The sequence below is a fragment of the Trachemys scripta genome, chromosome 16 (assembly GCF_013100865.1).
Source record: "Trachemys scripta elegans isolate TJP31775 chromosome 16, CAS_Tse_1.0, whole genome shotgun sequence".
Taxonomy (NCBI): domain Eukaryota; kingdom Metazoa; phylum Chordata; order Testudines; family Emydidae; genus Trachemys; species Trachemys scripta.
The window spans coordinates 14,424,376-14,443,929 of record NC_048313.1 but is presented as its reverse complement, the minus strand read 5'-3'; the positions used below and the strand labels follow the sequence as shown (position 1 = coordinate 14,443,929).

The 19,554-nt window shown below is 64.8% G+C and overlaps 2 protein-coding genes across 15 annotated transcripts in view; both read left to right on the top strand.

The window, feature by feature from the left end:
- R3HDM2 (R3H domain containing 2) overlaps positions 1 to 13,298 on the top strand; it is a 99,856-nt gene extending 86,558 nt beyond the window's left edge. For 5 of the 14 annotated variants that reach the window (XM_034792221.1, XM_034792220.1, XM_034792218.1 and 2 more), the window contains 10 exons: positions 267 to 509; positions 2,339 to 2,465; positions 3,696 to 3,934; positions 4,660 to 4,814; positions 5,184 to 5,284; positions 8,222 to 8,391; positions 8,551 to 8,695; positions 9,493 to 9,593; positions 10,870 to 10,954; positions 12,874 to 13,220. In XM_034792221.1, the coding sequence (XP_034648112.1) occupies positions 267 to 509; positions 2,339 to 2,465; positions 3,696 to 3,934; positions 4,660 to 4,814; positions 5,184 to 5,284; positions 8,222 to 8,391; positions 8,551 to 8,695; positions 9,493 to 9,593; positions 10,870 to 10,954; positions 12,874 to 13,220 (1,713 nt within the window). Of the gene's footprint in view, positions 1 to 266; positions 510 to 2,338; positions 2,466 to 3,695; positions 3,935 to 4,659; positions 4,815 to 5,183; positions 5,285 to 8,221; positions 8,392 to 8,550; positions 8,696 to 9,492; positions 9,594 to 10,869; positions 10,955 to 12,873 lie in introns of all 14 variants that reach the window. The other 9 variants (XM_034792232.1, XM_034792226.1, XM_034792229.1 and 6 more) reach the window with 3 other exon arrangements.
- A 1,905-nt stretch (positions 13,299 to 15,203) lies between these two features.
- Positions 15,204 to 19,554, top strand: part of STAC3 (SH3 and cysteine rich domain 3) — a 13,248-nt gene continuing 8,897 nt past the window's right edge. The window contains exons 1-8 of the mRNA XM_034792235.1: positions 15,204 to 15,414; positions 16,495 to 16,561; positions 17,035 to 17,287; positions 17,927 to 18,024; positions 18,368 to 18,443; positions 18,560 to 18,657; positions 19,142 to 19,208; positions 19,439 to 19,488. Of these exons, the coding sequence (XP_034648126.1) occupies positions 15,242 to 15,414; positions 16,495 to 16,561; positions 17,035 to 17,287; positions 17,927 to 18,024; positions 18,368 to 18,443; positions 18,560 to 18,657; positions 19,142 to 19,208; positions 19,439 to 19,488 (882 nt within the window). The 5' untranslated portion in view covers positions 15,204 to 15,241. The remainder of the gene's footprint in view (positions 15,415 to 16,494; positions 16,562 to 17,034; positions 17,288 to 17,926; positions 18,025 to 18,367; positions 18,444 to 18,559; positions 18,658 to 19,141; positions 19,209 to 19,438; positions 19,489 to 19,554) is intronic.

The window sequence follows — 19,554 nt, the reverse complement described above, 5'->3', positions numbered from 1 at the left end:
GGGGGAAAGGCTGGCTGGCCCAGCACGGGGGGAACCACGTTACCCTGTATTTAGTGACTCCATCCTCCCAACCCCTGACACAGCCCCCCCGGCTCCTTGCTTCCTGGCCTGGCAGACGTGATCTGCCCAAGCGCCATGCTCACGACTTCGGGCTTCTCCCGAGGCAGCTCGGGGAAGGTGGGGGGAGACGCTTCTCGTCCTCGCTGTTGGCATGACCCAGAGACACCGTTGCCCATGCTCTGTTCTCCTTCTCCCTCCGCCTGCAGGCCGAGGAGCTCAGCTCCCCCTTTGGGCAGATCAGTCTCAGCCGTCAAGGCTCCACAGAAGCTCCGGACCCATCCTCGGCCATGTTCCAGCCGCCCCTCATCTCCCAGCATCCTCAGCAGACGGGATTCATCATGGCATCCCCGGGACAGCCCATCCCTGCCTCCAGCTACTCCACCTCGGGACACACGGCCCCCGCTCAGCAAGTCCTGCAGCCCCAGGGCTACCTGCAGCCTCCCCAGCAAGTAAGGAGCAGGGGCTGGGACCGTGTGCGTGGCCTGGGGCGAGGCAAGCGCCAAGTGTTGGGGTGAAGGGGGGGGCACCCCCTGGGAACGGAGCGTCTAGTCCACGTTGGGACTCAGCCTGCACCCTTTGCGCTGGCTACCAGGGGCATTGCAGTGACACAGATGGGCCTGAGTCACTGATCAGCGCTGCAGACACCCCAGAAAGAGACGGTCCCTGCCCCACAGCGCTCGCTGTCTTGGGGTCTGCACGGGAAGGCTAGACAGTAGGAATCACGGTCTGAATGTGACCTCCTATTGTCTCCCAGGGGGACGTTCTCGGGCCAGGTCTGCACTACAGACCTCTGCTGGCACAGCCGTTGTTCAGGGCTGGGGTGAGCTCTTTGCCAGCAAAGCCCCAGCGCAGACCCAGTTATGCTAGCAAAACCGCGCTTTTGCCAGGAGAGCTAATTTCACTCCCGGGGCTGGAATAAGCTATCCGCTGTGTCCACACTTGGGGTGCTTTGCCGGGATAGCATAGACCCGGCCGTACTCCGGAATGTGAGGGGCCTTTTCTGGGTTTAGTTCATGTCCCTTGGGAAGGGGGTTAAGCTAAACCGGAAACCCCCACTTTTACTCCCAAATAAAAGTGTCTGCTGGCGAATTCTAACTTCACCATAACCAGTCAAGCTTTCGAGAAAAGGCCAAGCCCTAAAGAGAGGTCTACAGGTGCTTGCATGGGCTACAAAAATTTTGGTGACGGGCTCTTGTATCTAGTTCTAACGTGACCCAACAGCTGGAAGTTGAACGCTGGCACATTCAGACTGGAAATAGTCATTTTGCCCAGTGATGGGAATGAACCATCGGAACAACTTGCCGAGGGCTGTGGTGGGTTCTCTGGCACTGGTGGTTTTAAATCAAGAGCCATGGGTGGTTTTTCTACCAGAACAGCTGTAGTTCAACCAGGAATTCTTTCGGGAAAGTCCCAGAGCTTCTGTTATCAGGAGGTGGGACTAGCCCATGAAAGACAAGAGACATTGGGGAGGAGCATAAGAAAAGACACTGGTCAGCGTCCATTGGGAAGGGGATTCTCCTTCACTTCCTGTCCTACATTCTTGCCCAGCGTGGTGCTGTGCTGTGTATCACCCCCAGAGATGGCTGCAATCTGGGGGGGCGGGGGGGGGGGGGGGGGGGCGGGATCCCTGCGTCCAGGTCAGAGAAAATCCCAGGTACTCCTGGGCTCTTGAACCTAGCAGAGGAAGGTGGAACGCGAACCAGCGGCTGGAAAGTGGAACCAGCCTCGTTCCGGTTGGCAGAAAGGCCCCACTGTTTAGCACTCTTGGAAGCGACGTCCAAGGGGACCGGTCGGGTCTCCCCCTCTGGATGGCTGGAAGATGCTTTAGTCGAACACGTTGCACAGGGTCACTGGGTGACATGCTGGCCGGTGATCTATACACCGCTGCTCTAACGGGCTCGTCTAGCCGTACGCTCTAGAGATCTATAAAGAAAGCGCGTAAGGCCCCGGTCCTGCAGCTTGTCCCCACGGCGGTAGGGTTCCAAAGTGCTGCCATTGGAGCCCGGCGTGGGTGGGAGTTGGGACCTCTTAAACCTAGAGACCAACTAATCGTATCCCTTGCTGTGCTGGTGTGAATCCAAAGCCCCTCTTCCCCCCATGCCCATCACAGGCTGCAGCCCCGACTCTGGGTCTCGGCCCTGTGAGCTCGCGGGGGGGGGCTCGTTCCTCTCTAGCAGCAGCCCCAGCGTGGTCCTGTGGGGGCTGGCTGGGGGCTCCGTTTGCTCACCCGTTACTCGGAGCGGCTCCATTTATCCACAGACTTTCTCTGTTCTGTTAGATTCAGGTTTCCTACTACCCGCCCGGGCAGTATCCAAACTCCAGCCAGCAATACAGACCTCTCAGTCACCCGGTGGCCTACAGCCCCCAGCGCAATCAGCAGCTCCCGCAGCCTTCACAACAGCCTGGTAAGGGGCTCGGGCAGGGAGCAGGCCGGGGGGGGGGGGGGGGGGTCTGAGCTGTTTCCACCCGATGACAGATTCATAGGGCTGGTGCTCCCCAGGCCTTGTCTATCTGCCCACTCGCCACGGTTACTCTTAACTTGCTCCAAACTGTTTCTCTGGGCTAGAGATGGCAGCACAGCAAAGCCTCCTTCTCGCTGCCTGGCCAGTGGGCTTTGTTCACACACTCGGGGTCCCACCACCAGGCAGATTGGGGGTTGGGCAGGAATTTCCCCCCAGCTCGGATTGGCAAGGGGAGCAGGGGGCGGTTCCGGCAGTGTGGGGTGCAGGTGCTCGGCTGGAATTTCTTGGCAAGTCTCACCTGTCCAATTCCCTGTGATGTCCATAGTCTTGGGCATTGGTGGTACCTGGGTACCCTGTTCTTAGCCTTGGGCTCACAGCTTAGTTCCTGGGGGGCTGACTAAACTCTTTGGCTTTGTCAGGAATCCAGGGGGTGTGCTATGCAGGAGGTCAGACGGGCGAGCGAATGGTCCCGTCTGCCTTTAAGGCTGTGAAACCAGGAGGCGTTTCTACCCCTGTCTCAGCCCAGAAGCCTCGTGTCCCGTCTCCCCGCTCCCACCCCCGCCGGCGTTTCACCTTTAGTTTTGGTGTTTATTACCTGAGTGCAGGAAAGAACTTTCAACCCTGTTTGTTAATGCATGAGAAGAACACTTAGAACTGGCTGAGTTTTCCATCCAGCCTGCGGGACTCTCTGCCACAAGATATCATATAGGGCAAGAGCTTTTAAAACCTCTCCTGCTCGGGCATAAACCAACTGGAACAGGCGGTGTGACCTAGTGGGCAGAGCACTGGACTGGGAGTCCGGAGCCCTGGGTTCTATTCCCAGCTCCGTCACAGACCAGCTGGGTGTCTGTGGGCAAGTCGCAGCCCCTCCCTGTGCCTCAGTTTTCCCATCTGTAGAATGGGGAGAATAATACTGACTCCCTTTGTAACGTGCACTGAGAGCCGCTGATGGAGAGGGCTAGAGAACAGCTAGGGATACTGGGGGTGGGTGAGGTTGGAACTCTCTCCAGCGGCGGGGTAGAAATACTGTAGTGCCTGTCGTCGGGGTCCGTCCTGCTCGCCGGTTTGTGCCACGCGGCATCCTCGCTGCAGAGCCTTTCCTGGCGGCAGCTGGGTGCGGGGCGTGAACGCGACCGAAGGGACCCGAGCTTACATCCCGCCCCTGTCCCACAGCAGGTTTGCAGCCAATGATGTCCAACCAGCAGCAGACGTTCCAGGGCATGCTGGGAGTCCAGCCGTCCCAGACCCCCGGCCTCCTCACCAATCAGAGGAGCAACATGGGGAGCCAGATGCAAAGCATGCTGGGAGTCCAGCAGTCGCAGACCTCCAGTCTCCTCAGCAATCAAAGAGGCAACATGGGAAACCAGATGCAAGGCCTGATGGTCCAGTACACGGCACTGCCCTCGTACCAGGTGGGTAGCAGGGCGTCGCTCAGAGGACGCGGGACACAACTCCGGGGCCGACGCCAGCCCAGCTGAGAGAAGGCTGCTGGACGCCAGCGTCAGCCTGGGCTCACAGGCGAGGGAACCCCCCTGCGTGTCGCTCCCGGCACTCCCACATGCCGCCCCAAGAGCCAGCCCGGGCCAGGCCGGTGTGTGAGCCCTGACGTCTGAGCGCTGCCCCCGCGCCAGTTTCCAGGGTAACCGGGTATTAATAGTCACAGCGGGAGCAGCTAAATTCGTCTAGCTCCTGAAATAATCCGGAGCAGGGGGTGTGAACTGGAGGCCGGGCACATAATGCGGGCTTCACAGACGGGGTCCCCCAGAAGCCTGCTCCCCCTGCCTTGCTTCTAATACCCACGGGTGTTCTCATTCCCCGGCGGTGGCGTGAACCCGGCACTCCCTCCCCGTGCTGGGCAGGGGGAGAGGCCGCGGCGCCCGCCCCCTTGACGCGTGTGCGAAAGGCCCTGACGCTGGGGGCTTGGGGGTGTGGGCAGAGCCAGTCCCAGACCAGAATGCCCTGGGCTCTCTGTCTGCACGTCCCCAGCAATGGGCCTTCCACCCCTTCCCTAGCGAGGCTGCCCCCAGCCTGGTGTGGACTCTCTCGCGTTCCTCCTTTGCTTCTGGTCACGCCCCGGGTGGGAGCGCCACCTCCTCCAGTGCCGCTCCCCATGGCTCCCCTCCCCTTCTCGGCGCAGGTCCCGGTGGCTAGCGAGTCGCAGGGGGTGGTCCAACAGCCGTTCCAGCAGCCGGTGCTGGTGTCCGCCAGCCAGTCGGTTCAGGGAGGGCTGCAGTCCGGCGGGATGCCAGTCTATTACAGCGTCATCCCCACGGCCCAGCAGAACGGCACCAGGTAAGGGCAGCGGCGTCTCCGGCCCACCTCTGCTCGGAGAGCGAGGGGCCACGGTGCCTGCGGGGGCAGCTCAGCGCGCTCTGCACGCGGGGGGTGGTTGCTGGCCGAGCTGGCCTTGGTCAAAGGGGAGAGTAGCAGCAAAGCTGGGGGCAGTGGGGGGTGACCGGGGCGCACTTAGGGGGCTGCGTTTGGCCTCTCTGCAGCCGTCCTGTGAGACAGGAGCCAGCCCAGGGAGGGCTGCCCCGAGTCCCCGTGCGTCTGCAGTGCGGGGAGGTGGCCCAGCCCGTGTTGGGGAGAAGCTGCCTCTCAAAGGCGGGGTCTGGGGAAATGCAGCTCTGATGCCTCACCGCAGCTCTCTCCTCCCGGCAGCCCCTCGGTCGGGTACCTGCAGCCTCCTGGCTCCGAGCAGTATCAGATGCCCCAGTCTCCCTCGCCCTGCAGCCCGCCACAGATGCAGCAGCAGTATTCGGGTAAGGAGCGACCGCCCGTTCCCTGGCTCCCCCTGCCCCCTGCTGGGCACTGGGAAGTACCCTGGCATCGTAGCCCAGGAGGGGCTGGCTCTCTGGGGGGGTTGGTAAGGCACCGCTGAGTTCCCCCCCCCCCCGACCCAGGCCAACGGAAGCGGTTGGTGGCTTCTGTGGACTGAGTCGGGTGGGTCTCAGCCCAGTTCCACGCCCCCCCCCCGCGGTCATCAGCAGACACGCCAAGGCCGGGCTGGGGCCAGGCAGAGCCTGGTGTGGGGCAGCCAGCGGAGACGCTGGGTGGCCAGGCTGCCCCACGCCAGGGCTGTGTAGGGAAATCGAGGGAGAGACGGAGGTGGCTCAGTGTTCGGACGCTCTGGGATGGACGGAGCATTTGCCTGGAGAACGAGGCCCTGGGGGGGGGTCCTGCTCTGCTCGCACAGCCCAGCTCTGGGCCTCCCCCACGGTGGCTGGGAGTGGTGCCCGGGGGCCTTGCTGCACTGTCCGAGGCCAGCGGCCCCGCCCGTGGGCTAGCCAGGCCTTTCAGCCAGGGCCAACCGGGCACTTCCCGGCCTTGCGTTGGCTGGGCCTCGCGTGCCATCTGCTGGGAGCACTGGGTATTGCAGCAGGCTCTGGGCCTCCACAGCCTTGAGTTGTCTGGAATCAAGCTTTTAAAATTGTGTTGACAGCCAGGGGGCTGGGAGCCAGGACTCCTGGGTTCTATCCCCAGCTCTGCGGGGGAAGTGGGGGCTAGCGGGTTAGAGCAGGGTGGGCTGGGAGCCAGGACTCCTGGGTCCTATCCCCAGCTCTGGAGGAGAGAGGGGGCTAGCGGGTTAGAGAGGGGGGGCTGGGAGCCAGGACTCTTGGGTCCTGTCCCCAGCCCGGGGGGGAGTGGGGGCTAGCGGGTTAGAGCAGGGGGGGCTGGGAGCCAGGACTCCTGGTTCTATCCCCAGTTCTAGGGAGAGTGGGGGCTAGAGGGTTAGAGGGGGGACTTGGTTCTCACCTTGGCTATCACATGTGCTGTGTGACTCACAAGGAGCCTGTCAGTGAAATGGGATGAAGTGTGCTGTGTGGTTGTGGGTGTTCAAAGCCTTGTGGATGGGGAGAGGGCAGAGCGGTGGGGGTGGGGGTGGGGGGCAGCAATCCCACAGGCTCCATTGGGTTTCTGCTGGGGATGTTGAACTGGGCCCCTGGTGCACATCTGGGGGGCAGCAGGCCATGCAGGAGGGGCAGGTGCTGGGGGAGGTGCCAGACGGGCACACGGGAGGTACGAGGGAGTGTGTCTCTAGGCTCCCTGGGGGAGGGTGCCGGGGTTTTCACACCAACACCTCTTTATCGCCGACTGGGGTTAGCCACACTCGGGCTTCCTGGCATTGCGAGCCGGCGGCCAGGATGGATCAGCGAGAGTAGGAGTGCCCCTGCAGCAGCTGCGTGGCCCGTGATGTCACCCTTCCCCTCTCCAGCTGGCTGGGGGGAGGAGGGGGTCAGCAGCCAGGCCGAGGCCACCCCAGCTATGGCCGCCTTTCTCGAGCTGCCCCCTCCTCCCTCCAGCGGCTGGAGCAGGATTTAGCGCTGGTCAATTTCCCTCATCCTCCTGCCAGCACCGAGGGAGCAAACACGGCCCCACCTGGCTCTGCCCTGGTCCCATCCCAGCGCGGCGCAACCCCCGGTGTCGTTAGCTGGCCGGGCCAGGCCTCAGGGAGCCCGTGAGCTGCTCCCAGGGCAGGGCAGCTGCAGCTGCCGACCCTGGGAGCCAAGAGCCCGGCTGGGCTGGAGGCAGGTTCCAGGTGCCGCTAGCCCCACTAGGCTGCACTGCCTGGCCTGAGGAGCAAGGCTGGGGCTGGGGGAAGAGAGGAGGTTGGGGGGACGGAGCTGCCCCAGCCAGCCCAGGGGAGCTGAGCCGTTGGTGGCCAGGCCAGGGCACTGCTTTGCTCTCAGGGGAGCCTGGCATGGTCTGGGTTAGGCAAGGAACGTTCCCTGGAGCCGCCCGCCCTGCGGGGTCACCCAAGTGCAGGCTGGGGCCCCGGGAGCTCCTGGTTTTCACTGCGGGTGGGCACAGCGGGAGTGCTGGGGTGCAGTGCCAGGCATGGAGAGTGGAGGAATAGCGGTGCTGTGCCAGACGCAGGGGAGCATGGGGATGCATTGCTAAGCATGGGGAGAGGATTGGAGTGCAAAGCCAGTCACAGGGGTGCAGTGCCAGCCACCAGGGGGATGAGGTGCAGTGCCAGGCACAGGGAAGGTTTGGAGTGCAGTGCTAGGCATGGAGGTGCAGTGCCAGGCTCAGGGAAGGATTGGGGTGCAGTGTCAGGCATGGCGATGCAGTGCCAGGTACAGGGAAGGATTGGGGTGCAGTGCCAGGCATGGAGAAGCAGTGCCAGGCACAGGGAAGGATTGGGGTGCAGTGACAGGCACAGGGAAGGATTGGGGTGCAGTGCCAGGCATGGAGATGCAGTGCCAGGCACAGGGAAGGATTGGGATGCAGTGCCAGGCATGGNCAGTACCAGGCATGGAGGTGCAGTGCCAGGCACAGGGAAAGATTGGGGTGCAGTGCCAGGCACAGGGAAGGGTTGGGGTGCAGTGCCAGGCACGGGGGTGCAGTGCCAGGCACAGGGACGGATTGGGGTGCAGTGCCAGGCACAGGGAAGGATTGGAGTGCAGTGCCAGGCACGGGGGTGCAGTGCTAGGCATGGAGATGCAGTGCCAGGCACAGGGAAGGATTGGGGTGCAGTGCAAGGCACCAGGGGGATGGGGTGCAGTGCCAGGCATGGGGATGGGGTGCGGTGCCCGGCACGGTCCCCCCGGAAAGCCCCTGCACCAGGTGGAGGTTTCTGTAGCCAGGGGAGCTGCTCTGATGTGAGCGCCCCTCGCCTGGCTGGGGACAGGGGGTGCCAGTCCCAGGTTGTGAGCCTGGGAGCTCCCGTCCCAGCCGCCGTCTCCTCTTGGCAGGGGTGTCTCCGTCGGGGCCCGGCGTGGTCGTGATGCAGCTGAACGTGCCCAGCGGCCCCCAGCCCCCGCAGAACCCTCCCGTGGTGCAGTGGAGCCACTGTAAATACTATGGCCTCGACCAGCGGGGGCAGAAGCCGGGGGAGCTGTACAACCCAGACACCAGTGCCCAGGTACAGGGCAGGGGGGGGCCCAGGCACTAGCCCACTGCCGGGGGGGCTGGGGGTTGGATTCAGCCCCTTGCAGAGAGCCAGCTCAGCACGTCCCCTTGGGGTTGGGGTAAGGGGCTCGGGGCCCGATCCGTGCGTCTAACCCTTTTCCCCCGTCTCCAGGCCAGCACCCAGCTAACCAGCCCCATCACGTCCCCCACTCAGTCCCCGACGCCGTCTCCCGTGACCAACCTCAACAGCGTCTGCACAGGGCTCAGCCCGCTTCCGGTCCTCACGCAGTTCCCCCGGCCCGTGGGCCCAGCACAAGGTGAGATGGGCTGTGGGGAGCGTTTGAACCAGAAAGCCGCTGCAGTGAAACTGGCCAAGCTCAGAGCTCGACGGGCCCGGGCCCAAGGCATGGGGTGGGATTGACAGGGTGCATTGTGGGAGATTGCATCCGAACAGTGGGCCCTTGGCCCGGTCCCCTGAGGAGGCACCAGTGGCCAGAGAGTGAACTCGGACCTGCCGAGGCAGCCTTCGAACCTGCAGAGCCGTCGCTGGGTAGAGCCTGGCGCTCCAGGGGGCGGAGCCTGGCTCCCCACAGGGCAGGGCCAGCTGTCTCAGGGGGTGGAGCCTGGCTCCCCATGGGGCGGGGCCAGCAGTTGCAGGGGGCGGANGTCTCAGGGGGTGGAGCCTGGCTCCCCATGGGGCGGGGCCAGCAGTTGCAGGGGGCGGAGCCTGGCTCCCCATGGGGCGGGGCCAGCAGTTGCAGGGGGCGGAGCCTGGCTCCCCATGGAGCAGGGCCAGCAGTTGCAGGGGCGGGGCCTGGCTCACCACAAGACAGGGCCAGCTGTTGCAGGGGGCGGGGCTTGCTGGCCAGCTGTTACAGGACCCACCAGATGGGTTATTTCCATAGCGTGGGTTGCCTCCACTGCCACGTCCTCCCCACCTCTCCAGCCTGGGCCGGTGAGACCGGTGCCCGGAGAGGAGGCCTCGCCCCCAGCTCACGGGCACGACTGCGGCAGAGCAGACGTGCACGTCCCTGGCAGGACTGTCTCCTGTGGGGTTCCACAGCGCTGCAGCCCCCCGCCCCAGCACCCCCAAACCTCTGCTTCTGCTTTCCAGGCGACGGGCGCTACTCTCTACTGGGCCAGCCACTGCAATACAATCTCTCCATCTGCCCTCCTCCTCTGCTGCCCAGCCAGTCCAACTACAGCGCGCACCAGGTAGGGGGACTGCGGCCGCCAGCCCAGGGACAGACTGGGGCCCCCCACCACCGCCAGTGTTCCTCCTGCCCCCCGACTTCATATGGCAGCGTTGCCATTGCCGGGGCTGGAGATCGGGAGGAGTGGAGGGGCTTGTGAACGGTCTTCCCTGTTCGGATTTGAGGGCTCTTTGGGGGACTCAGAGATTGGGGGGCTCCCAAAGAGGAAGCTGCTCCCTCAGCGCTTTAATACAATCCCTATGGGTCTGTCTGCGGCACTAGCCCACCCTCGGTGCCAGGGCTCACTGGCCTGGCGTCACCGATGCTGTAGCCAGAATTGGACAGGGGAAGCCAGACCTGAGTCCCCAGGTGGAAAACAGGAGATGTTTGTCATTGCCTGTGGTTTTTCCACAAAAAACGCTGGTTTTGTCAAACTCAAAACGTGGAAAAAGTCCTGCACCCCCCCCCCCACACACAGTTAACCTGTGGAACTCATTGCCAGAGGACGCTGTGAAGGCCAAGAGTATCATGGCGGACAGGTCCATCAGCAGCTTTTAGCCAAGATGGTCAGGGATGGAAGCCCAGGCTCTGTCCCCCCAAGCCCCTGATGGCCAGAAGCTAGGACCGGGCGCCAGGGGCTGGATCACTCAGTAATTGTCCTGTTCTGTTCGGTCTCGGAAGCATCTGGCATTTGGATTTGGAAAAGGAACGAGCTTTGAAACTGCAGAATTTCCCACCTACCTGTGAAAAAGCTCAACAACCCCCCCCACACACACACACACACCACCCCCTTCAGACTCCAGCCACTGGGGTCCCAGCCACCTTTGTCCCTCAGAAAGAAGCAAAATGTGGGGGGTGAGCCCCCGTTTCCCCTCCCTCAGGCCAGGCGAGTGAGTCCCAAAGAGCCAGCACCCCCTGGAGCGTGGTCCTTTGCAGACCGAGGCCCTGGCCAGTGCCGAGGGACGCTCGGGCTCCACCGGGACGCGCCACACACTGCAGGATCGGGGCCCTAGCCCAGTGCCCGCAGCCCATCTCTGAGGATGCTGACAGCAGTTCCCATGTAAACATCACTCTGCCCCCAACCTCGCCCAAGCCGGACGTCAGCACCGAGATGGAGACGGAGTGCAGGCTGGAAACGGCCCTTGCCTGTCCCAGGCACCTGGGCGCCCTGAGCTCGGCTGCACTGGGGGCTGGGCTAACCCTTGCGCTCTGGGCGGGCGGGCACGCTGGCCAAGGGTCTCCCAGCCGCTCTGCTGGACTGGCAGCTTCTCCGGGTGACTCTGTTTTCACTCTTCCAGGGCCAGACAGGGATGAAACACGGAAACCGGGGCAAGAGACAGGCCCTCAAGTCAGCGTCCACCGACCTCGGCACAAGCGACGTAGGCAAGTGACCTCGGGGACTGCTCACGCCCACCCGCGCCTGGCAAACACCCTGCCCAGCCCAGCCTCCTGGGTGCCTCCCTCGCCAGTCACCTGCCGAGGGCGCAGTTTGAGCCCTTGTCACTGGGCAGCAGGGACGGATCCTGGACGGGACCCGCGGAGGACTAGAGAGGAGAGACCCCTGGTTCTCGGAAGTGCTGCCCGCAAGCCCCCTTGGAGTGTGCGGACTGGCAGCAGAGAGGGCACCGGGCCTCCCCCACTACCCCTCTCTGCCCCCCACAGGCCCAGCGGCTGCAGGAGATGCACACGCTGCGCTGTGAGGGGGGGCTGGGAGCCAGGACTCCTGGGTTCTGTTTCCAGCTCGGGGAGAGCAGGGGAGTCTAGTGGTTAGAGCAGAGCTTGGTGTCCAGACTTGTGGGCTGTTCCTGTGGATGACTCGCTGGGAGATCTCTGCCTGTTTCCCCACCTCGATAACAGCGGGGTGACGCCGCCCGCTGCCCTCGGGCTGGGAGGGTTAGTGGGCGTTTGTGAAGTGCTTTGAGATCCCCCAGCTGAAGCTGCTCAGTGGTTTGATGGTTCTCTCCAAACGCCCCGGCAGAGGGCGCTCAGCCGCCCCCCAGGGGAGCACAATCAGCACTTGCTAATTGGGGACAGGCTGCAAGTCAATGTCCTTCCATGGGGCTCAGGGGAGGCCTCAAATCCCCCCTCCCCTCCCCGGTTAAACAGCTGCAGCAGTGCCTAGCAGGCGTGTTACAGTGAGCCCCCCTCGGGCAGTGGAAATAGAGCAGGGAGGGGCCGGGGGATCTGTTACACGCTGGTTTAATATTAGCACAGAATTCGGTCTGCCAGGACCTGCCGCTCACCCCCGCCTGGCTCCCGGAGCCCGAGCCGCGGCCGCGACACACTCTGTGCCCTGACAGCTGAAGCGCACGGGCAGCTCGGCCTGCAGGCGCGGCCCGGGCACCACCCAGCTCTGCCCCCCGCTTGGGGCTGGCACAGGTGGATGTGGTTTCAGGTCAGAAATTAACCACGGCCCCTGGGCATCGGCTGCCCCTGTCCTCCCCCAGGAGCTGGGTTTGCCCAGAGTTTGGAGGGGCCAGTGTCTGGGACTAGCCCTGCTGCCCGGAAAGGCCCCCGTGCTAAAGCCAGGCGCCCCCCCAAGGAGCCCTGAGCACTCGGCCCCCCTCAGCCCTCCCCACCCGCGTCTCTGAGTCTGGCTCCAGGGTGGAACATTCGGCCCGAAGTGACAGCTTCCTGGGCCGGGGGGCCCCGTGGGCTGAGCGAGGGGAGGCAAACAGGCTCTGCAGGGCTGCATGGGACCGTGCATTGCCCCACCCGCCGCAGGGAGAAAGGGGGTGCCCTGGGCATGAACTGCAGAGACTTCCCAGCTCCCACCTCTGGGATTCAAGCAGGGACTGCTCCCCTCCCAGAGAACCCAGGCATCCTGGCTCCCAGCCCCCGCGCTAATCTTTAGACGCTACTCCCTCCCGGAGCTGGGGATAGAACCCAGGAGTCCTGGCTCCCAGCCCTCCCCCCGCACTAACCTCTAGACCCTATTCCCTCCCAGAGCCGGGGATAGAACCCAGGAGTCCTGGCTGCCCCCTCCCTCTGCTCTAACCTGTAGACCCCACTCCCCTCCCAAAGCCGGGGAGAGAACCCAGGAGTCCTGGCTCCCAGCCCCCGCGCTAATCTTTAGACCCTACTCCCTCCCGGAGCTGGGAATAGAACCCAGGAGTCCTGGCTGCCCCCTCCCTCTGTTCTAACCTGTAGACCCCACTCCCCTCCCAAAGCCGGGGAGAGAACCCAGGAGTCCTGGCTCCCAGCCCCCGCGCTAATCTTTAGACCCTACTCCCTCCCAAAGCCGGGGAGAGAACCCAGGAGTCCTGGTTCCCGGCCGCTGACCTGGCCTTGTCTCTCCGCAGTGCTGGGCCGGGTGCTGGAGGTGACGGACCTGCCCGAGGGCATCACGCGCACGGAGGCCGACAAGCTCTTCACCCAGCTCGCCATGGCCGGGGCCAAAATCCAGTGGCTGAAGGAGACTCAGGGGCGGCGCGGGGCCGGGGGCGGCGCAGGCGACAACCACGGGCCGGCGGAGAACGGCCGGCACCCGGACCTCGCTGCCTTATACACCGTGGTGGCCGTGTTCCCCAGCCCGCTGGCCGCCCAGAACGCCTCGCTGCGCCTCAACAACTCGCTCAGCCGCTTCCGGCTGCGCGGGGCCAGGAAGAGCTACGACCTGCGGGTGCTGGAGCGGGCCAGCTCCCAGTAGGGCCCCCCCGGCGCCCCCCCGCCCGCGCTCGGCCTCTATTTATATGGACACAATGAAGAGACGAGAAATTGATCATTATTATTTTTTTTTTTGGAGTGGAAGAACATTTCCCCCCTCCCCCCCGGTAACGCGCCCCCCACTGCCCCCCCCCGGACACGTGTCTCGTTTCGTCCCGCATCATGCCGCGGCGGGCGCCGCGTTCAGTTGCACATGCAGGTGTTGGCTGGGTCTGGTCACTGTACAGTCTATTTAATCCGGGGGGGGCGGGGGGGTTGGTTTTGTTTTTAAATATAAAAAAAATCGTCCGTCACTTTAAAGCTGCTTCCGGTTTCTGTGCCCAGCGCGAGGGGTTAACGCGAGACGCGGCCCCCGTGTCTCTGGGACCTCCCCCTCTTCTCCCCCCACGGTACCCCCCCAGGAACTTCCTCTCTTGACCCCTCCTGGGGTGGCACCAGCGGGGGAGGGGTGCTCACCGTGGGATGTGCCCCTCCCCACCCCCCCACTCAGCAGCAGGGCTAGGGAGCAGGCCTAGACGCCTAGTAGGCTAGGGCCGAGCTCCCCCCACAATTGGGACGGGCAATGAGGGTCCCTGAGGCAGGGGCCAGCCCCCCCAGCTCTTCGCTGCCCCCCTCCAGCCTGTTCCCAGGCAGCAGGGGGCAATCTGGTGGCCCCGGAGAGCATCAAAGGGAGGGAGGGCTCCCCACTGAGCCCCATAGCCGGGGCAGGCTGGGTCACATCCCTGCCCAAACTGGAGCCTCCAGGAACTGGCACCAACGGAGCAGAGCCCCTGCCAGCAGCATCGGCCTGGTGGCACTGAGCCGTGCCCCTCGGGGGCGGGGGGGCCTGATCCCGGGCCCTGCATCCCAGCGGTGCAGGAACCTGGCCAAGCCTCGTGGCCCATGAGCTGCTGCTACCGGCCCGGCGACGCTCGCCATGGGAGAGGAGCGAGGCCCGGGTCCGGCGTCAGCCTGCAGCGCGCCAGCCTCCCGGGGGTCGGGCCAGCCCCCGCAGCCGAGAGGTAAGAGCCGACAAGTGGGGGATTCTCATACCAGCCTGAGCTGTGTCATCGGGGACACCATGAGCAGGAGGGGCCATGCGCACGGAGGGTCAAGGGGTGACCCGGGCCAGCGTCTGTGCCCAGATCCCAGCAATGGGGGGCTGGAAGGGGCCCCGGGGAGGTCACCGAGCCCAGCCCCCAGTGCGGAGGCAGGGCCCAGTAACCCCGGAGCAGCCCGGCCAGGGGTTTGTCCAACCTGCCCCCAAAAAACTCCAACACTGGGGATGCCACAACCTCCCCGGGAGCCTCCCTGCCTGGGGCCTTCAGCCAATTGCGCCTGGTCCCCCCGGGTGGGCGGAGGAGTCGGGCGAAGGCCTGGCCAGGGGGCCTGGAGCCTTCCGCAGAGGACATGGAGTGTTCGCACAGCCCCCCACGTGGTTTGTTTCTGCAGGAAGGGACAGGGTGGGAGCCCTCCAGGGACGGGGCCTGTGATGGCAGCTCAAGGGGGAGAAGCTGGTGGGGGTCAGGAAACGGGGCCTTGAAAGGGGGGTGCAAACGGCCCCCTGAGAACTGCCCCTGCCAGGGCCTCCCCAGCTGGCATCAGAGCAGCTTGGGGCATGCCCCGCGTGCACTGCATTATGGGTACTGTCTGCAGCCCAGGGGAACAGAACACAAGCTGGGGCAGTCCTGAGGTTGCTCTGACTTTGGGCCGGGCAGGGCCCCCCAACTAGAAGGACACAGAAGTGACCTTGCCCTGTCCCAGCCCAGTGACAGAGCCTCAGGCCCTGCATGGGGGGCTCACCCACCAATATCTTGCTCCTCCGCTGGGTCTCCCTGTTCCCCGGTGGCCGTGGCTTGGTGCATCCCGCGGGGACACGGGAACCGAACACCTGCAGCCCAAGTGCCCGGCCCACCTGTGCCCGCGTCCATTGGTGGCCCAGACCCGCCAGGCAACCAGCCAGCGGCTCCCGCCGGCCAGGCCCGCTCGTGTGCAGGCTCCAATTTCTCGGCGTCAGCTTCCCGCATGGTGCTCAGCTGTTCGCTCCCCTCTCGCCCTGTCACTCCGTCCCCGGCGGCCGGCCGCGAGCGCCCCTTTGCAGCCAGGCCTGGGGGTCGGCGCCGGCCAGACCGAGGCCGGGGCGCTGAGCTGCTCCTGGGGAGCATTTACCCAGCTGCGAGGGACCCCGAAACTCAGAGGTGAGTCTCTCCCCCGCCCCCCCCCCCTGCCCCGGCTCGCTGTGCACCCGTCTCAGACACCCCCTTCCCTTCCAGACTGGGGCAGGGGGGCCAGCCAGCAAAGCACCCCAAAGCATCCCTGCCCCTGCTATCGCGCGTTACTTGCTGCGGTGACCTGCCCCGGCTGTAACACCCACCCCTGGGACAGACACACATCCCTGCTGTAACACACCCCTGCGACACACACACACACACCCCACTGTGACACACGCGCAACAGACACACACACACACACACGCCACTGCGACACACATGCGCAACAGACACACACACACACACTCCCCACTGCGACACACGCGCAACAGACACACACACCACTGCGACACACACGCGCAACAGACACACACACACACACACGTGACACGCCCTGTGACAGACACACACACACACCCCACGACAGACACATACATGCAACAGACACACGCCTGTGACACATACACACAGACACACGACACACACCCAAAAAAAAACCTCCACGACAGACGCACACACCCCCGCGACAGAGGCGCACACACCCCCTGCGAGAGAAAGACAGACACACACACACGACAGACACACGTCCCTGCTGTAACACACACGACACACGACACACATGCACCCATGACCCATGACAGACACACACTATGCGACAGACACCATGCAGACACACCCCTGCAAGCGGGGAGAGCCAGGGCTCGTATGATGCCGGGAACTTAAAATAGCGTCTGGGCCGGACGTGTGGGGAGCTGCGGGTGTGGCACCGCTGGGCACAGCAGAAAGGGGGCAAACGGTAGGTCCTGCGGTCGGGCGGCCTGGGACGGTCTCTCCTTGCCGTGACACCAGCTGGGGCTGTGTAAATCCCCGGGCAGGCCCTTCAGCTGGCACCGTGGGCAGGACCGTGGGCCTCCTCTGCCCATGGCTCCCCTGTGCTGGGCCCCAGCGGGAGCTTGCTGTGGGGCAGAGACGGGCATCGAGCTGGCTCATCCCGTGGCGCCAGCAATTGGCTGCGGGTTAGCGGGTGTTGCCAGGGGAGCCCCGTGACGTCTCTGCTCCCCCTTGCAGCATGACGGAGAAGGAGGCTCTGGCGCCGCCAGCCTCGCCCGCGCCAGAGGGGAAGCCAGCGAGCAGGGTAAGTGCTGCCAGAGGATTGGGCTTGGGGGGGCTGAAGAGAGGTTCCCCCCACCAGTGCTCCCTGCCCCTCTTAGGGGGGCTCCTTCCCAGGGCACATCCTGCCTCCAGCCCTCTGCCCACCAGGCTGCTGGTTTGGGGGACAGGGGTCCCCGCGTCCCTGCAGTCCCGGGGGTGTCATGAGTTGGGGGTGTTGGTGGGGACGTGCCATGATGCCAGCGTGCCCCCCACCTCTCCATGCCCAGGTCTCTCTGGCCGGCACGCTCAGCCTGTTACACCAACGCCACGGGGCCCTGCCCACACTCCTGCACCCAGCGAGGGACTGGGGGCCAGGACTCCTGGGTTCTATCCTGGCTCTGCCACTGACTTCCTGGGGGACCCTGGGGCAAGCCACCGTTTCCCTCCCGTGCCTCAGTTTCCCCCAGGGAGGGGCGTCGGTGTCTCTGAGGTGCCCGGTGTCTCCCCGCCCCCCAGCTCCGGGCGCTGAAGCAGCTGTTTCTGCGGAGGCCCAAGGAGGAGCCACCAGCGGAGCCGCAGCCCAACGGGGAGCTGGTCAGCCCCACGGGGGGCCCCCTCTACTACTTCTACGAGGAGGAGGAGGAGGAGGAAGAGGAGCCCGAGCCGCCCCCCGAGCCCCAGAAGCCCGTCAACGACAAGCCCCACAAGTTCAAGGATCAGTACTTCAAAAAGCCCAAGTTCTGTGATGTCTGCGCCCGTATGATTGTCCGTGAGTGGGGGGGCCCGGGAGGGAGGGGGCAGGGGGTCTGGTTTGCACTGGGGGGAGGGGTTGGGCCGAGGGGGCAGGGGCCTGGGGGGGATAGGGGTGGGAGGTCCTGGGGGAAAGGGGGGAGGGGGGCATGGCTGCGGCAGGGGCACTGAGGGGGGAGGGGGCACTAGGCGCAGGAGGGGGGCATGGCTGGGGAGAGGGGAGGGAGGGGTATTTAGACCAGAGAGGCAGGGGGCAATGGGCCAAGGGGACACACCATGCTGGGGGGGGGGCAGTGACCTACGCAGAGGCAGCACACTGGGACTCAGCTCCTCCCCCCACCCCCCCCCGTGGCACCGTGGCCAGTCCCCAGGGACGGTAACAGGGCCCCTGCGGCCCAGCTCTGTGGGGCACATGGGGGCCGAAGGGGCCCGACGGACGCCCCCTCCCCAAGGAGACATCCATTCCCAGGGGATCTGTGAAGCCAGTCATGGGGGTGGGGGCAAACCTACTGCCCCCTGTGTCAGCCCTGATCCCTGCTGGGGGGTCCCCGGCCAACCCCCAGCCCCCACTCCCTGGGGGGCCGGGGTCTCTAGCCGAGCTGGTTCCGTGGCTGGGACGGTTAATCGACTCGTCTTTGCCTCCCCCGCACCCCCACAGTCAACAACAAATTCGGCCTGAGATGCAAGAACTGCAAAACCAGTATCCACCACCACTGCCAGTCCTACGTGGAGATGCAGCGCTGCTTCGGCAAGATCGTGAGTCCAGCATGGCCCCCTATCCTACCCAAGGCCAGCTCCCCACTGGCACCAGTGGGGAAACTGAGGCACAGGGAGGGGACGTGATTCACTGAGGTCCCACAGGTTTAGAGGGCAGAGCTGGGGTAGAACCCAGGAGTCCTGGCTCCCAGCATCCACTCCTCTTCCCCCCCCCCGACCCCTCCCCTTCAACAGCCAGGGATAGAACCCAGGAGTCCTGGCTCACGGCCCCCTGCTCTAACCACTAGCCCTCCTCCCAGAGCTGGGCTAGAACCCAGGCATCCTGGCTGTGCAGGCATCTGTCCTGCAGCTGTAACCCCCCTGTTCTCTCTCTCGCTCTCAGCCCCCCGGGTTCCGCCGGGCATACAGCTCCCCCCTCTACAGCAACCAGCAATACGCCTGCGTCAAGGAGCTGCTCTGTAAGTACCAGACCCTCCCCTGTGGGGGGCCACAGACCCTCCCCTGCCCCATGAGTGGAACAGCCGACCCCGCCCCCCCAGGAACTCACCACCCCCTTGTGGTGTCTCCGACTCAGCGGCAGCCAATCGCAGCGACCCCGTGTTCGAGACCCTCCGGACGGGCGTCGTCATGGCCAACAAGGAGCGGAAGAAAGGGCAGGACGATAAGAAGAATGTGAGCTGGAGGGAGGGTCCCTGGGGGGCCATGCTGGCGGGGGAATGGGGTCCCCGGGGTGGGCGCTGGTGCGGGGAGGCAGTGCCCCAAAGCCGAGGCTGTGGGGGGCTGCTGGTGCAGGGGGCGATGCCAGGCTGCCCTGACATGGGGCACTCTGACGAGGGACCAGAATCTCTCTGCTGCGCCTGCCCAGCCCCCTGTTACCCACAATCCCCTAGGGCCCTGCCCAGCCCCAGCGCCTCATTCCCTGCTACCCAAAATCCCCTGGGGCCCTTCCCAGCCCCAGTGCCCCGTTCCCCACAATTCCCTGGGGCCCAGCCCATCCCCAGCCCCCTGTTACCCACAATCCCCTGGGGCCCAGCCCCCCGTTCCCTGCTACCCACAATCCCCTGGGGCCCGACCCCAGCCCCCTGTTCTGTTACCCACATTCCTGCGGGGCCCGGCTCCCGCTCCCCTCTAATCTGCCTCCCCTTCTCTTTGCCAGCCCTTGGCCGCCATGATGGACGAGGAGCCGGAGCCTGGGAAGCACGAAGTGGGCAAACTCGAGGCAGGTGCGAGCCTGGGGGGCTGGCGGGGGCCGGCCCAGCTCTGTGCCCCACGGTGCCAGGCAGGGCGTCCGGTCCAGGTGTTTTCCTGCCGCCCCCTCACCTGCCCTGGGATCTCCGCAGCGGACTGGAGCTTGGGGGTGTTGCCCGGGCCCTGGGTGCTTGGGAGGGGGCATCTGTTAACTTGGCACATCAAACTGTACCCCCCTTTCTCCTCTTCCTTCCTGTGCTCCCAGGCAACCCAGAAGGGGACAAGAAGGCAGAGAAAAGCACTCCTGACGACAAGGTACCCCCCCCGCATCCCCCTGCACCTCACTGCCCTGCACCCTCTCCCCCTGGGGTTACAGCCCCC